This window comes from Dendrobates tinctorius, unplaced genomic scaffold, assembly GCF_039654945.1.
Source record: "Dendrobates tinctorius isolate UK_male_01 unplaced genomic scaffold, ASM3965494v1 ptg000143l, whole genome shotgun sequence".
NCBI lineage: Eukaryota > Metazoa > Chordata > Amphibia > Anura > Dendrobatidae > Dendrobates > Dendrobates tinctorius.
This window is the reverse complement of record NW_027361810.1, coordinates 39,834,226-39,852,313: the sequence shown is the minus strand read 5'-3', so window position 1 is coordinate 39,852,313 and position 18,088 is coordinate 39,834,226. Positions and strand designations below refer to the sequence as shown.

The window sequence follows — 18,088 nt, the reverse complement described above, 5'->3', positions numbered from 1 at the left end:
TCTAACGATGATGTCTTCTTCTTTGCTTCCCATTGCGGCTCCTGCGCAGGTGCACTGCTCTGTCCTGTTGAGGCGCCGGGAAAGGTCAGAGAGGTCCGGCACCTGTGCACTGCAGGACTCTGCTCTGCCTTCAACAGGGCAGAGCAGTACGCCTGCGCAGAAGCCGCGACGGGCAGCAAAGAAGAGGACATCATCGTTAGAAGATGGGAGGCGCCGGACCGCGACACCCATCGGACCAAAACCTGGCCCCCAACCACCCCTGGTTGAGTATAATATAACTTGTTTTTCTTATCTTTCAGGTTACATCAGGGGCTTATCTACAGCATAAAAGAATGCTCTAGATAAGCCCCTGATGGCGGTGCTGTCGAAAAAATAGGTGACAGATTCCCTTTAATATCTCAAAAACAGTTGCAAACGTTAGTGAACAGTAAATTGCAAAATTGCTTGTATTTACTAACACTATGCAAAAATGTCCATCAAAGAAGACTGGAATATCTTTATAAAAGACGACACAACTTCAGACTCTCTTTTGAAATGGATATTAAGTCTCCTATATGACGAAAAAGAGCAGGATGAGAGTCTGGAATCAAAGTCTAAAGTAATTAGCCAAAGTTTTACAGCCAGATTTACTAGTGGATTTAATAATTTTGACTTTACGCATCAACGTGTAAACTTGATAACATGTCAAAATTAAACTGGTTGGAAGACTTAGCTCGGCCAAGAGAAATATTTAGAAAGCACTTTGGAGGGATTAAGTATTTTGAGGCCGCACAATGGTCTGTTGTTTTAGTGCATTGGATGCATTTTATTTTTTATACCGGAGAACCGGTTTTTATTTGCCCTCTTCTATGGATTCGATCCATCGGTGACTGAATTACTTTAGACTGATGAGGAATTTTATTTTTTATTTTCGTCAAGATTTGTGGAAACGCATATGTTTGGACAGATTCATTTTATTAAAAGTAAGGTGTATTAAAACCCAAAAAATGGAATTGCCCTTCATTCCTTTCCTGCCTTCATTTTTGGCCATATTAGCTTCCATAAGAGGCTAAAGTCTCTGGCACATGGTCACCGACGGAGAACCTTCCCACTTTCAACCTCAATGCTACTATAGGGTAAATCTAACACTGCGTGTGGGTATTTGGAGCAAAAGCCGCTACTCTTGGCTGACCAGAAGAGGGTCCTTAGAGTCCCTTTTTTAGGGATAAGAATTTTTGAGAAAAGAAAAGTAATTAATTTTGTGCAATAAAGTCTCAAAAGGGAGTAAATTAAGTAATAGGATTCCTCCTCCTATTTTGTACTAATTTAATGAAAAATATTTCACCATTCTGCATTACTTGAGATTTATAGACCGTCAACAAGAACATATTATATGGATTGTTCGACAGTTACAACTTACAGGATATTTGATAAGTATGTTAGGACCCTGTCGATCATAAGAGCGGGGGTTCTGTTCCCTTTTTTGAAATATCATTATAGTCTGAGGTCTCTGGGTTAAAAAATAATAAAAGATGATACATTCCTGTCCGGCCGCCATAGTTTCCTACACAGTCCTCCGTATGTTTCCTCTTCGGATCTTCTGGTGCTGACTGAGCTTCACGTGGTCTTGTGGGGAACAATGTCATCATTGTCAGAGTGAGGACTGGTCAGCGCCACAAGATTCGAAGATTGTAGGGAGCAAGTGGAACTCTGGGCAGGAAGCTGCGGAAGCAGGATGGACGAGGTTCGGGATTTAGGAAAGGTGCGTAAAATCCTTTATTAGTTCTTAAACCCATTCTGGAGCTTAAAAGAACCCACCAATCTGCTGGAATCGTGTGACTCCAGGAAAATTATGATTCTGGCAAATCTGAAATTCTGGGAAAAGTCATAAAAATTGAATTTTTTTTTATTAATCATTTCGATCACTTCTGCTCTTTGCGTCATTCATCACCCTCTTAGACTCTGCGGCGGGCGCAACAAAGTGTATCATTTTTTTGCCTCGTAGTGTTACTTTAAGGTTCCAAACGGTTTGAAAATTCAATCTTTTTGTCTGGATACTGAGAAAATATTAATATCATTAGGTTCATGGTTTTATTGTGTTTCAGGTTCCATGTTAGACATTATAAAACATGCGGTGAGCAGCGGGGAACATAAGAACGGCGTGCTAGAAGAACTGATTATCGCAACTATTCTTAAAGAAGTTCTAGAAGGATTAGATTATCTACACCGGAACGGACAGATTCATAGGTAGGTTATAATGTCAGTACAGAAGGTAAACTATTTATGTTCTTTATGTTGAAGTTTGTCTTAATTTTCACGTAAGTTTAATATATTTGGTTTTTAAGTTCTTTTATATAAGAAAATAAAAATGTTTTCAGGTAAGATTCTTTACACTTAGAGGCAGAAATAGAACATAAATTCCCAATACTTTTCCAGACTGTCACAAAGTTTTTTCTTTTCTTTACCTGGAAAAAGTTTTGTGGTCTCGAAATTGATTTTCCAAGCATTCCCTTTTCACAATATCAGCTACAAGAAAAACTAATATCAGATACAACTAAGGGAAGATCTCATGTTCGGGGAGATTAAAGTGCAAAATGTTCAACAAAGAAACAAAATCATCGACCAAAATTCTGATTAATCCAAGTCTATGTGAAATGTATCTCTGGGCGATTACATTTTGTTCTGATTGACCTCTTGTAATTCATAGAAAATAAATATTATGATGCAGATTAAAAAGCTGACCACATTTCCTGATCTAATGTCCTTTCTAATTCAGACATTAAAAAAAATAATTTACTATTTTTGGGGTCTTTTATAAAGAGATGAGGGAGAGAATTGAAGAATAATATTAATTTTAATATTTTTTTTTTCTCAGGGACCTAAAGGCTGGAAATATCCTTTTGGGAGAAGATGGGTCAATACAGATAGCAGGTGATTTCAATGACAGATAAAGGGAATTTCTGAATCTCCTAATCAATTTTGAAAAAGGCAGGGCATGCGATAAAAAAGGCTGTAACATTTGTCACTCAAGCGATGGCCGCTTCGGTGGTCTAAACCGAGACCGGAAGTGATGACTTCCTGTTCTTGAGTAATTTAAACACTGGAGTCTCTGATTGACTGCAGCAGTCAGAACTGGAAATTCATTGGATGTGATTTAAATATTGTCCCATTCCGGTCAAGTGAACGCTGCTGCTGATCACAGGCCACAGAGGTTGAGTGCGAGAAGAACAGGAAATTGTTGTTTTCTTTCCTGTTGGACACCATGAGAGCAGCCTATGCTGGAGAATGGTGTAGGTGGTTATAGGGAGTGAATATATTTTCTTCTATTCTTTTTTTATCACATGCTATGCCTTTTCCAATTTTTTAGAGGGTAAGTTAAGCAACTCCTTTTTAATTTGGATGTTGCAAGAGTTTCACCTATAGGTGTGTCCTTCTTTACCTTTAAGGCTGTTGGTTCAATATTAAGACTTGTAGTACGAGATGTCCAGCTTTAAAAAAAAAAAAAAAAATAAGATATGATTTTGTCATACTCTGTCATGAGAAGTCTATGCTATATGTTTCTCAGTGTCGCCACCCAGTGGCTGTGATATGAGATGCGGCCTGTCAAGATTTTTGTATGGTAGTATGTTGCGATATTGTATTGTGCAAAATTTGAGAACTTAACCTAATTAATGGAAAGTTATAGGTGGACACATTTGTACTGCTGCTTCCATTGGATCGCTCGATGAGTCGTTGTGGTTGGCTTCAGGGTTAATCCTAAAAGTTCACAGTGGTCTAAGGTGGATTATGGGTATATGATAATATTACTTTTGGTTAACATTGGCTTAAAGGGGTTGTCCTGGTTTGAGTGAAAAGTCTGTAGTCAATCGATACAAGCGGTTATGTCTTGATTTCCTTGAATGGTGGTGGTTTTTGGTTGTAAAGCCGTTATTATTTTTATACTGGTCAGGACTAGTAATTGTTTTATAATATTCCTTGTGATTTGTAGTTAGGTAGTTGTCAGAATAATCAGAACCTCCCACTCCCGTCTCCAAGACTATACACGTGCTGCGCCAATTCTTTGGAATGCACTTCCCAGGTCAATACGATTAGTCCCCAATCCCCACAATTTTTAGTGTGCCCTGAAAACGCATTTATTCAGACTGGCCTATCGCCTCAACACATTAACCTAATCTATCCCTGGGTGGCACAGTCAAAAGTTTTACCATAACCAGGTTCCCCGCATCATGTTCCCACATGCTTTATGCATCCATTAGACCTCTGTGTCTGTACTGTTAGACACTTAACATTATAGCTGGTCCATACTTTCAGGGCAACTGTTACCACCCACCTTTCGTATCTACCTCTTTCCTCATAGACTGTAAGCTTGCGAGCAGGGCCCTCTTTCCTCTTGGCATCTGTTATGATCTATGTGATTATTGTTATGCTGTAATGTCTATTGTCTGTACAAATCCCCTCTGAAATGTAAAGTGCTGCGGAATATGTCGGCGCTATAGAAATAAAATTTATTATTATTATTATTATTAGTTGTCTATAGGGCGTTTAATGTGGGTGGTCTAGGTTTAATCTCCCTGGTCTAGAATGATGATTGGTAGAGTTGGGCGTATCGAGTCTTGATACTCTGGTACATCGGACAAGTCAGTGCCCTGTGACCGCTGGACTAATGCTCTGCAAATCTCTTCCCTTCTGAGATTTCCGGCACAGTTTGATTTGGCTGCTGCAACTTCATCTAAGCGTCACGCCACAAAGATACCATGTCTTTTATCCACTCCGACTAGTCAAAAGCAATGGGATCCTAGAAAGTTAAAGATTCGTGAGCTTCCCGTCCAACGGCCAGAGACTCCTGACCGGACTGATGGACGACCAGAGTCCCGCGAATCGATCTGCCCATCTCTAGTTATTGATATCCAGTTCCAGGATATCCAGTTGAGTTCCAGGGAGTCTACGGTTGTTAAGTGGTCAAAGTCAGTCAGGGAAACATTTTTACTTTTCTGGTGGTCTAGCGTGATGAAGGGTTTAACTGTTAATAGTTTGGGAAGTGTTAAATGTATTTTACAGCACTTAGGTATTCATCAATATCTGATCGGTGGTGATTTCCAGACGTGACTAAGATCGGGTGGCAGGATGTAATCAGTGTACTGTACAATCACTGTTTAGTAGCCGTTCCTGGGTGCTGCAGATCATTTCCTATTGCAACGAATAGGACCCCCACTGATCTGGTTTTGATCACCTATCTTATGGTTTGGTCATCAGTAGGTCAGTCCTGGGCAATTCCTTTAACCATAAATTTTATTTTAGCCAACTTCCTGTTCCAAAAAATTGGGGTTTCATGTCATTCAACTACGTACTTGTCCCAGTCATTGGACACACAGTTTACTATGGACTTCTTTACGGAAGTGGTTTAGGAGACTTACTGTTTCCAGGCTCCCTTGACCCCTGGTTCTATAACAACGCGCCATTGAGCCTCGTATTGATAGACCGGGCTGTTTAAATAAAATATTAGAAAATAATTATACAAATTACAACACAGTAAGTGAAGATATCAATGAGTAAATTGTAGTATAAGCCTTGTAAAGTTTCATAAGAGTCAGTGATAAGCGGTCATAAAGGAGCGCTTAGGAAGCAACCCAGGGGCAGACAAAAATGTCAGGTCTCCACCGCAGCGCCAGCCGAAAACCTCCAATGGTGGATAGGAGCAATGAGAAAATGGAAAACGGTCTTAGGAGCGCAGGAAAGAGACACAGACAAGATATGTGGTTAAACAGCAACGCGTTTCGACGGAGGAGCCGTCTTCATCAGGTGGAAGTTTCACTTGATGAAGACGGATCCTCCGTTGAAACGCGTTGTGGTTTAAACCCATCTCTTGTCTGAGTCTCTCTCCTGCGCTCCTAAGACCGTTTTCCATTTTCTCATTGTAAAGTTTCATGACTTTCGAGAGGGATACAATCACAGAAGTGTCACATTTAGCTGGAAGCCATATCGTTTTCCAAACATTGTAGATGTTATTTTTATTAAAGCTGGTACTGCAGTGAGAAACCACGAGTAAAACTATCTATGATAAATGTGATTTACGAGTGCTGGTAGAAAATTGGGGTAATCGAAAGCTAGAATTACCTTTTCTGCTTTTATAGAAAATGCGACTTTCCCTCTATACATTGTCGTAAGAGTAGAATTCTCCAGACTGTATCTCGGAAAACTGATTAGGAGATTCCAAGTAATTTAATTCTTCCCTGAAAGTTAATCTGGAGGTAAAGAAGGAAAGAAAAACGACATAATAGGCAAAAAATGGCCTTTAGTATTCCACAAATCGGCATAATTAAAGAATGGCAGATCTGTGATTACCGAACGGGAGTCTGTACCAGCTTCATTAGATTTTCTTTTCTGCACAAATAGACTTCAGGGGTTTAGGATTTATGTTTTTTTATTAAATGTAGACATTTTTATTCTAGAACCGGGCATAAAAAATATTTCGGAGCTTGTACATATTTTTTTCTTCTTGTACTGTGGGGCGAACATGCTACAAGCTAGAGCGAAGTCACAATAAGTCAGGAACTGCTCATATATCACTATATAAAATTAGATGTCCCCTAGGTATAAACACTACACGCAATCCCATGGTCAATATCTTAAATAAAATGGAAAAAATTTAGTATGTCTGTTGAAATGTTACTGTTAAAACATGAGGAATTAGTGCAAAGTGCTGTTTAAAGCAGCTCCGTCACGAGATTTTACAACACAAACTGCTTACCTTATTAAACTGATCTGTTAGACATGATGAGGCTGGTGTACTTACGTTGAAAGTTCATGTCAGAATGGCTGTATGATGCTTATATTAAGTTGAACATTTTATGAGTCTAGCTATAGAATGAAATAGCTCACGAGTTCAAGTGTATTTAGTCTCTGACCACCTAGCCTGACAGACAGCTGCAGCTTGTACTGAGCAGTGTGAGATTTTAGCAGGGAGGAGGGACACTAAGGAGCTGTCAATAAGGCTAGACGGGCAGAGATTAAGTTCAAACATTAAAAAAAAGCATTATACAGCCATTCTGATATGGATTTGCAAATTAAATACACCAGCCTCATCAGGTCTAAGAGATCTATCTAATATTGCATCCAGTTTACATTGTGAAATCTGATGACTGATCTTCTTTAATGCTTATAGATGGGGTTTTAAAACCATGTTAAGATATAATGTATTTTTCTGCTGTAGATCTAAAGACCTACTGTGAAATTTCCTGCTACCAAAGATGTAGATCTATTCGATAGATGAAAAACAAAGAAAGTGGCGGCGCTCACCGATCATAGATTCTTCTCTTTATTTAAAAGTGTCCCTATTGCAAACCATCCCGAAGAGGCATCAGTAGTTGCGAAATGTCCATGCTCTAAAGAGCGCCACATTTTTTTTTATGATGCACATTTTTATGGACACTGAAATAAAGAGAATAATCTATCATTTGTGAGTGCCACCACGTTCTTAGTTTTTCATGTATTGAATGGACCTATAAACGTTTTTTCGTAGTAGTCTCTGTATTGTACTATTATGAAGACCTGAAAACTTCGCTTGGTCTCATATAAAGGGTTATAGAATAGGTATGGTTGTGCTTATAATTGTCAAAAGTTAGGCTTCTGAACTTGAGTGCAAATTTGCTGCATTTTCGTTTTACATTTTTTCATCTCTTCTTATTTTCAGATTTTGGTGTTAGTTCATTTTTAGCCACGGGTGGTGACATGACAAGGAATAAAGTCAGAAAAACATTTGTTGGTACTCCCTGCTGGATGGCTCCAGAAGTAATGGAACAGGTATGAGTCTGAGTGTTAAAGATCCACAGTCATTAAAATCCACAGTCATTAAATGCCCATAAAAAGGGTTAAACTGTCTCAAGGTAAAAAAAAAAAAAAAAATAACTAGCAACTTTTTATTTTGAGAAAGGAGCCGGCAAGGAGCCAAAACGCGTTGGTACAATAAGATGGGACACAAAAGGCTCCTCACTTACGGTAGCTCAGCCCGCTCAGCGTGATATCGTCCTCCTCTGCTAGTGAGGGTTGTTAGTCATGTAACCCCGTCCATGAGCCATTGAAGGCCGATCTGAATGATAGGCCAATAATATTTTTTCCAGAGACTGGGCAAAAGCGCCTATAGTGTTTTTTTTTTAGGAAAATACAAACAGTAAATGTAGTAAAATCCGCCCCATTTTTGGTAATTTCCAAGAAACACTTACGATTGAAAGGTATTCGCTGCAGTGTATAATTATGATATCAATAAGAAGTTGAAAAGTGATGTTTGTACACATTAACCCTTTCCCGATATCCACCGTACATGTTGTGTGCCGGTCAATGGAGTGGACTGGAGCAAATCCACACACATTAGGTGTCGGCTGTCTTATACAGCCAGCATGCAACATTGCTCAACTTCCTTGAAAGTAGGTATCTATAGGACAGTTCATATAGTATTACAAATTGTGTATGGTATAAAAGAACATATCGCAGCCGGCCAGTGGGTGATACCTAGTAAATTCAAAAGGCATGAGCTGCAATGTAAAGATATGGTATCATGCTATGTACGAGTTATATCTGCGAACAACACAGATAGAACTCGCATGCGAAAAATATTGGAATGTGCCCTTATTACTATTATTATGCATTTATATAGCGCCATTTATTCCATGGCGCTTTACATGTGAAAAGGGGAAATATAGACAAGTATAATAAACATGTGTAAGACAAGGGACACACAAGAACATAAGGAGAGGGGACCCTGCCCGCGAGGGCTCACAGTCTACAGGTATACAGATATCATTAAAATATCACTATAGAGAAGAAAACGGACAGGCACAATCCATCCCGTGCAAAAAATATCCTTTATTGTGGCATCATGTTACCAACAGCAGGCAGATAAAACCATGGAGCAAATACAGAAGACGATGGTTTTGCGCTTACATTGTGCTTCAACAGGTCAACACGGGACGGATTGTGCCTATCCGCTTTCTTCTCTATGGATATACAGACTATTTTCCTTGGAAGTGGCACCCGTATTCCCTGGTGTATGCACCTTCATTAACCCGAGGTCATACAGCTGTGCCTTTGTCCTGTTTTTTTTCTTCTATGGTATGTGATTAAAATATCACTATTTAATAAGTAAAAGGTAATGAAATTTACAATTTAATACATTTCTTCGGGCTGGATACATTATTGAACAAATGCGATTACTACTTGCACGATGACTAACCCCATTATGTACCCATATAAAAATCATATAAAAGCATTATATAGTAGAGAAATATTGGATTGGCAGTGACCTGAGACGTTTTTTTGCCACTAATGAGCCTCTCGATTTTCATTTCTGTTAGGTTAGAGGTTATGACTTCAAAGCTGATATATGGAGTTTTGGAATTACCGCGATTGAACTGGCCACAGGTTCAGCTCCTTATCACAAGTATCCGCCAATGAAGGTGAAGTTCTATGCTTATAATAACCAATAAGTGTTATTACGGCCCAGTGATTTTACACACACGCTAACACAAATGTTGACCACATCTGCCCAAACCAGTGGGCCGTATAGCAGTCACAATGACCAGAAGCATTGGAGCTTTTAGGAATATATCACAAAATTAATAAATAAATAAATTTTGAACACTTTTTTAATTAACTGATTCTGGAATAATAATTTCCACAATTGGATGTGTTTAAAAAAAATGGGAAGAAAGTTCCAGCGCTAGGAATGGAAAATTAAAAATCCATTTTATTGTGCCAATGCATATTAAAATTCCAGCAGGTACAGCATATCAGTCGGATGACTGCAGAACAACGCGTTTCGACGCCTCAGGTCTTAATCATGTTAGAACATGATTAAGACCTGAGGCGTCGAAACGCGTTGTTCTGCAGTCATCCGACTGATATGCTGTACCTGCTGGAATTTTAATATGCATTGGCACAATAAAATGGATTTTTAATTTTCCATTCCTAGCGCTGGAACTTTCTTCCCTTTTTTCTACTATTGATTGACTGCCTAGTCAAATCCGTGCGCAGGATTTGGACCCTACCAGCAAGGCAGTGCGGTGAGCTGGATTAATCTGTTCTTTTACTCTGTTTAAAAAAAATGTTCCATGGCGGATTTCAACCTATTCAATGCCGTGTACTGGAGTAGGGTGAAATCCGCAGCCAAGTCAGCAATGAAATTTGATCTGCAAGTAATACATGCATATACGCTCTGCTGATTCTTTGCGGATTTGTGACTAAATGTGTAAAACTGGACTTACAAACTTCCCATCTGAATGATCTCACTGATGGATACTCATTTTGCAGCCAGAAATAGACAGTGCAACACAGAGGCTATAAAAGGCAAAACAAATAATATTAGCTGAAAAATACATGGATTTAACAATCCATGTCAAAATGGTTTTATAATCCTTTTTGAAACTTTCCCTGTGTTATGGTTCATCCCCTGAAGTGGGTTTGCTAAGCAATAGGTCAGGGTGAGCAGAGCAGAAAGAGGCATAGGTGTGGTGGAGTAGGAAAGGCACGTGAAACAGCACGGAACAGAGGAGCTGGAAATGCTGGATGACACAAGGAACAGTGGAGCTGGTTATGCTTGATAGTATGTGGAACAGAGAGGAACAGCATATATGGACATGCAGGATGATACCTTGAGTCCTCAGGGCTGAGCACATTGGAAAAGGAAAGCTGGATTGTCAGACAGGCACCTTGATATAGCAGAACTGAGTGTGCAGACAGCACCTTGGAGCAGCAGAGCCACATTGGCAGACAGTCATCTTGATGAAGTTCTAGTAGAATCCAGCAATAGCAAAGCTGATTTTGTCTTGTGGTTAACCAGGGTGTCAGCACATGGTAGCAAAGTGTACCTGCTGCCTGAATACTCAAGTGGGGAACAGCCACCTGAGCCAGTTTTAAAAAAAACCTGTGTGCCAGGTTACATAGAAATCCCACACCGTAGTGAGCAACGGCTGTCGAGAAAAAAAGATGCGCGGACCCGAACTAAAGCTGGAGTGTAGCGCCCTACTTGATATTATATTGAGCATTTCATGAGAATAGCTCTAGCTGGACCCAGAAAATGCTCATCGTAATTTCAAGCTTCACAACTTTCAGAGAGATTTATGCAATCGTTGTGCATTCTCAATGTAAGTACACTAGTCTCATCAGGTCTATGAGGTCTATTTAGTAATATCTACAGTTTGTTTTGTGCCATATAGTGACTATTTAGCTTTAAAAAAAACCTCCATCTGCATTGTATTATTCCTTTAAAAAATTTCTGTATTCTTTAGGTCCTAATGTTAACCTTGCAAAACGACCCTCCAACTTTAGAAACTGGAGTGGAAGATAAGGAGATGATGAGGAAGTATGGGAAATCTTTTAGGAAGTTAATTTCACTCTGTCTCCAGAAAGACCCATCAAAGAGGTAAGTGACTAAAGCCACAAACATATGGGCCAACTTCTGCCCGTAACAAGTGCCGATCAACGACTTAAAGAGGTTGTCCACTACTTTAACATTGATGCCCTATCTTTAAGGCTACTTTCACACATCAGGTTTTCGGCGTCAGGCGCGATCCGGCGTCGTGCCGGAACGCCGGATCCGGCAAATGTTTCGTAAAACCGGATGTGACGGATCCGGTTTTCTGCCGGATCCGTCTTTTTCTTGACAGACAAAACCGGATCCGTCTCATCCGGTTCATCCGTTTTTCTATCCATTTTTCGACGGTTTACGCCGGATCCGGTTTTTAAAATTGACCCTTGTGGCCTTCCGAACGGGATTGGCTACTGGAAAACTATATATAGCATGTTCCTACAGCCCTTCTTTGACAGGTTGTAGAGGAGAAAGTGCAGGTTGGAGAGAAGAGCAAGTTACTGGCGAAGATGGATGTTGTGATTGGAAATATTTTGAAGAATTTGGCGGATTTTATAGCGGAGGCGAATCGTTTGAGGGTGATTGTTCTGGAGAAGGAGAGAGCAAGACAGCAGCGCATCAGGCATCGTAGACGACGTTTGTGGATCCACCCCATCACAGCCAAGAGAATGACGCGTGGGGTCTATTCTACACTCTGCATGGACCTTCAACGAAACCCGGATAAATTTTTTGGATATGTTAGGATGAAAATGGAGAATTTTGATTACTTGGTGGAGCGCATTGCACACCTCATAAGAAAAGCGGACACCTATTGCCGCTTCTCTATTTCACCCGCAGAGCGTCTGATGGTGACTTTAAGGTAAGCCACATTTATTGGATATGCTCGCATCAGAGCACACTTTCACTGCAATCTTGTTGGTGGTAGTTTGTATCTCCAAGTGTTATAGGTCAGTTTTGGTATGTAATGCTGTGATTTAAAACTAATTTATTGTTTTTTAATTCCCCACAGATTTCTTGCAACTGGAGAATCCCTTTCGTCACTGCATTTCCAGTACAGACTCGGGATTTCCACCATATCTGGAATTGTGAAGTACACATGCCGTGCACTGTGGGACTCCTTAGCTGAAGAGTTTTTACCAGAGCCCACAACAGAGAGGTGGATTGAAATTGCTGACAAGTTTCAACAGATATGTCAGTTTCCCAACTGCTTGGGCGCTGTGGACGGGAAACATATCCGCATTGTAAAGCCAGCTGGATCGGGATCGGAATATTTCAATTACAAGAAATATTTTTCAATTGTCCTCATGGCCATCGCTGACGCGGAATACAAATTTATTGCGGTTGATATTGGGGCCTATGGCCGCTCCAATGACTCTCAAGTTTTCAAACTGTCTGCCATGGGGCGTAAACTGTATGGAAACACCTTCCAGTTCCCACCACCTAGACCGCTGCCGCAAACATCTGGTCCACCTATGCCATTTGTCTGTGTAGGGGATGAAGCCTTCCAGCTGTCAGAACACCTTTTGAAACCGTACTCTAGCAGAGGATTGACAAGACCAAAACGCATTTTTAATTACCGCCTCACAAGAGCAAGAAGAATGGTTGAATGTACCTTTGGTATTCTGACAGCCAAATGGCGGGTCCTATTGACTGCGATCAACCTCAAGACAGAAACTGTGGACGAGGTGATCAAAGCGTGCGTGGTACTCCACAATTTTGTTATCTGCAAGGAACCCATTTCCATTGAGGACATCTCTGAAGAAACCACCTTGCAAGATTACCATGACATTACCACTAGAAGTTCTGTGACGGTTTCAGTAATGAGGGACAATTTTGCAATATACTTTATGTCACCTCAAGGCAGAGTACACTGGCAGGATGACAGAGTGTGAAAGATTTGTGCCCTAACCAAACTTGTGTACCTTCTGGACCAACAGTATATACCTTTGCCAACCAAAGTTGGCTATCTTGTCATGGTCTTACTATTTTTAGCTTTAGGCCACAGGTGTGTACCTGGTTGTGTTTTATGCAAAGTATTTCACCTTTTAACAAAAGTTGTGTACATTGTTAGGAAATCACCAACAATAAACACAACTTTTTAGGTGAAATACTTTGCTTCAAACACAACCAGGAACACAACTGTGGCAAAAAGCTAAAATTTACCCACAGTTATATACCTAGTTTTGAATACCATTTCACCTTTTAAATACCCTGTATTTAACCTTTTTCGCCGCAGAAAGAAATGACAGACAACCAGTGTAAAATAATTTAACTTTTATTGAAAAATGTTTTTTTTAGTAAACTTTTTTAAAATTTTAATAAACTTGTTTAATAAAGCTTTGAAACCATAAAACTGGTCATTTTTATTTAAATACACACATTATAAATCTGTGTAGTGTGTGGTGGAAATACTGCTGGAGGGGCTGCGGGACACTTCGACACTGGGAGTGTGGAGAGAGGACTGGGATCGTGGTGGGGAAGGAACAGTTAGAGGTGAAGGTGTGGAAAAAACTACAGAATGGGTGGACATGTGGGAAGCAGAAGAGGTGGTGGGCGGTGGAGTGGAGGGTTGGGCAGGGACTGTAGGAGCAGATGATGTTGATGGCAAGTTGTATGGGGAAGGAGTTTGGTACGGGGCAGGTTGCTGGAAGTGGGGAGATGTCTGGTACGGGGCAGGTTGCTGGAAGTGGGGAGATGTCTGGTACGGGGCAGGTTGCTGGAAATGGGGAGATGTCTGGTACTGGGGAGGTTGCTGGTACTGGGGAGTTTGCAGGTACTGGGGAGGTTGCTGGTACTGGGGAGGTTGCTGGTACTGGGGAGGTTGCTGGTACTGGGGAGGTTGCTGGTGCTGGGGAGGTTGCTGGTGCTGGGGAGGTGGATGGTGCTTGGGAGGTGGATGGTATGTAATAGGAGGGGGAGGATGGAAAGTGGCTGGAGGGGGTGTAGATGTAATAGGAGGGGGAGGATGGAAAGTGGCTGGAGGGGGTGTAGATGTAATAGGAGGGGGAGGATGGAAAGTGGCTGGAGGGGGTGCAGGTGGAGGAACTACTGTGGTGGGAGGAGGAGGTTGGGAGGTAACTTGCTGGAGAGCAGCGTGGCATGAATGCATTACATGCATCTGCTGGGCAGGAGAGAGCGTTTCCATGCGCTCCACAACAGACCTGAAAAAGGTGTGGTTTGGCGAAGATCTTGCTTCTGAATGCATGGTTTGCAGAAGTGTCTTCACCTCCAGAATGCTGGAGTTGATCTGCTGATAGCCTGCGGAGATTTGCTCTGACAAGACTTTTAGACAGTTCTGGAAAGATGCATTCAGATGCAAGAACTCTGGCGCATAAGTCTTTTCCTGACCCCTCTGCCGCTGCCGCCCAGTACCCGCAGGTGTACTAGAGGTGGCAGGGGCAGAAGGGTGGGGTAAAGGGAAAGCGATCTCCTCACCAGCAGCTTCATGTAATGTAGGCGGCCACGTTGCTCCTGTGCTGGTGGATGGGACAGATGGGTCGAATGTGTGGGAAGGCTGGGAAGGTGCAGATGTACCGGGGCGGTCGAAGTGTCCCTCGGTGCCGGTCTCCTCAGGGATCGCCTCAGAAGGGTCCAATCGTGCCGGCTCCCGAGTGCTGCTCACCGTGCTGTGGAATAAAGAGAAAAAAAAACAATTAAAATACTGACATGGTATGGCCCTGGCTGAAAAAAAAAATTTACATCTAACATTTTTTTTCACATGTGGTGTGTAATATTTACCTTCTAGTGACCATTGTTTCCCGGAGGAACGACAGGGCTTGTGCGTACTTGTACTTGCTCCTGCGTCCTCCAGATCCACTCGGGGCCCGCATCTCTTTATTGAACTCCTTCTTGAAACGATCCCTCACAGACCGCCACCGATTCACAATTCTGTTCCCTGAAACGAGAAAGGACAAAGTGGTTAGTATACAACATCAGTGTTTCCCAAACTCCAGTCCTCATGGTCCCCAGGGGTCATGTTTTCAGGATTTCCATAGTAAATAGAAATCCTGAACACATGATCCGTGGGGACCACGAGGACTGGAGTTCGGGAAACACTGGTTTACATCAAGCAACCGGTACTGTATATACTTACGCTCTTTAATCTGGGCCCGAACATCGAGGTCCTCCCAGCGGCCCACAAGGAGCGAACAGATTTCCTCCCAGAGTCGTCGGGTAACGATAAGGTCAGCGTGGCGGCGGTCAGCCATATTCCAGAGCGGCTCCCTTTCTCTGACGAGATCGATGAGGTGGTCCACATCGAGTCCTCCATCCTCACCATCAGAGTCGGGAGCACGCTGTGAAGGCTGTTAAAGAAAAAGACAAAAATAACATAATTAGCCTCCACAAAAGAAATGAAATAAAAAGTGCAAAAAAACAAAGCAAAAATATTTATACTTACACGCTGGTGACCGCCGCGTTGCTGTCGTCGACGACCCTGGGAGGCACTGCGAGGACCTCTTGGCCGAGCACCAGATTGGGAAGACTAGAGAAGAAAACAAAAAATGTTATGTCTTTGGATGTAGGCATTTGTTTGCTGTGTGTGGTCTGCAGAACATTGTTTTCTATGTGTTGTGTGTAGTGTGATGTTGTGTTTCTGCGTTTGATGCAAAAAACTTACCAATTGTGAGCCCACTCCAGGTGTCTGTCCACCCCTTCCTTCTTCTTCTGGGAGCTCCTCTTCATCTTGTGATTCCTGTTTTGAAATAAAAGGCAATGAATAGACATATATTACAGAGATGATGGATTTTGGAAATAAAAACTTACCGTCAAACGCTGACGATGCGAGGGAGGGCTCCCAGAAGATGATGTGCTGTCTTCCTGGTGGACACACTCCATGCCTGTGGGTGGTGTTCCAGCTGCTGCCATTGCTGCTGCTGCTGCTGCATCTATTGGGCGGCTGTTGAATAAAGAGAAACAAAGGGCCAATGAATATCTTGATATTCAATAGCCCTAGTTTGGAGGAATGGGGGATTTGATAATTACCGTCTCTCATCTGCTGCTGGCCTCCCCTCCTCAGCATGTTCCATTTGCTGCTCCATTTGGGGTGGTGGTGGTGCTGATGGTGCTTCAGTGGTCTCCTGCCTTCTCCTGCTGCGCTTGGTTGCTTTCTTGGGTGGCATGTTGGGTGTGGCTGTGGGTCCCACTGTCTTGCTTTTATATATGTCTTGTGGGCAGAGCTACTGAGCATGCTCAGACCAAAAAAAACGGATCCGGCCACCGGATCCGGCTTTCGCCGGATCCGGCGCATTGCGGCGCTCATAGGCTTTCATTGTGTGAAAAAGCCGGACGCGCCGGATCCGGCGTGTCCGGCTTTTACACCGGAGACAAAAAAACGTTACAGTAGCCGTTTTTTCCAGACGCCGGATCGCGACACATTGCCGGATCCGGTGAAAACCGGATGAAACGCATGGCCATCCGGCGCAAATGCAAGTCAATGGGGGGGAAACCGGATCCGGCATTGCATTTCGCCGGATCCGGTTTCTGTCAAAAGCGCCGGATCGCGCCTGACGGCGAAAACCTGATGTGTGAAAGAGGCCTAAATCAAGCTTGAAGGGCTTTTTACACACATTTCATGCAAAACTGTAGGGGAACGAAAAATGGTATATTAAAACAATCGGTGCTGATACCACCTTCATGAGGTCTAGAGCATATCACCTATTTTTTAGGCAGCATAAAATATGTGATTAGCTGACATTTGCTCAGATGTTTTCTGAGATGTTTACACTGACCAGCGATCGGAAAGGAGCTTTCTTGCCCTTGTAAAATTATGGCTGATGACGGTCTCCATGCCATCAGTATGAAATCTGCAGACATCAGACCCAAGACCCCAAGTTAATAAAAAAGAGCAATTATTTGTGAACGCAAATACTAAAAATATTCACGGCCTTAGGTATAATCGAGCAAGAGACGTTCCCGTGGTTTTCTCATTGCAGTCAAATAAATATTTACACATTGAAAAAAAGTCTTCACATGATTCTGTGTGTCAGCCCTGCGTAATGTCATAAGAAAGACAGAAATTATATTCCTGCCATCGTGCCATGCTGAGAATTTTTGATTCTGAAAACCTTTATCTAATCCAAACTTAATATGCTAGATAGTCTGACTCTTGATGGAACCAGAAGCAAAAATGTGCGGAATTGCTTGATGTGGTCATGCAAAAGAAATACCGTATATTAGCTACCCCGTGACACTTTAGGTTCCAAAAAGTCACAATTTTGGGTAAAAAGTTAGAAAAATTGATCCCGGGTTTTGTATGGCAGTCTTATCACAGAGAGTGCTGAAGTAAGATGCTCTGAGAGTTGTGTGCCAGTTTGATGAATTTGGCACAACTTTCAACTCTCCCCAAAAATGTAGCCGGGCCTGGGGCTAACATACATTTATTTAGTCATTTATGCCAATTTTGTGGCATAAATTTTGATGAATTTATTGGGCACACTTCGCCACATCCTAACCTAGTTCTACTCACTTTTCAAAAAGTTGGCTGAACTGTCTGGGATTGGCGTAAAAAATGTCAAAAGTCGCAAAAATTTTTGTGAAAATCTGAGTTGCGCCAAAATGTAGCGATATTACTAGCAGTTTTACATGAAAACTGCTTGATAAGTAGGACCCATTGTAGAATAAAAAAGTCAATCTTTACATTGCGCTGGGCAAAAGTTGGCTTGGCCATAATTGTGTTGATGATGCCGCCATGTTATACACAAATTTACCGTAATTAATGGAAAAAAAAGAAAATGAAGCAAAGTTTGGCAA

The 18,088-nt window shown here is 41.9% G+C and overlaps 1 protein-coding gene across 3 annotated transcripts in view; it reads left to right on the top strand.

Moving 5' to 3' along the window:
- The window catches only part of STK39 (serine/threonine kinase 39), a 443,332-nt gene that overhangs the window by 105,416 nt on the left and 319,828 nt on the right, over positions 1 to 18,088 (top strand). For all 3 annotated transcript variants that reach the window (XM_073545795.1, XM_073545797.1, XM_073545798.1), the window contains exons 4-8: positions 2,085 to 2,226; positions 2,855 to 2,910; positions 7,670 to 7,779; positions 9,327 to 9,428; positions 11,259 to 11,392. In XM_073545795.1, coding sequence (XP_073401896.1) covers positions 2,085 to 2,226; positions 2,855 to 2,910; positions 7,670 to 7,779; positions 9,327 to 9,428; positions 11,259 to 11,392 — 544 coding nt within the window. The remainder of the gene's footprint in view (positions 1 to 2,084; positions 2,227 to 2,854; positions 2,911 to 7,669; positions 7,780 to 9,326; positions 9,429 to 11,258; positions 11,393 to 18,088) is intronic.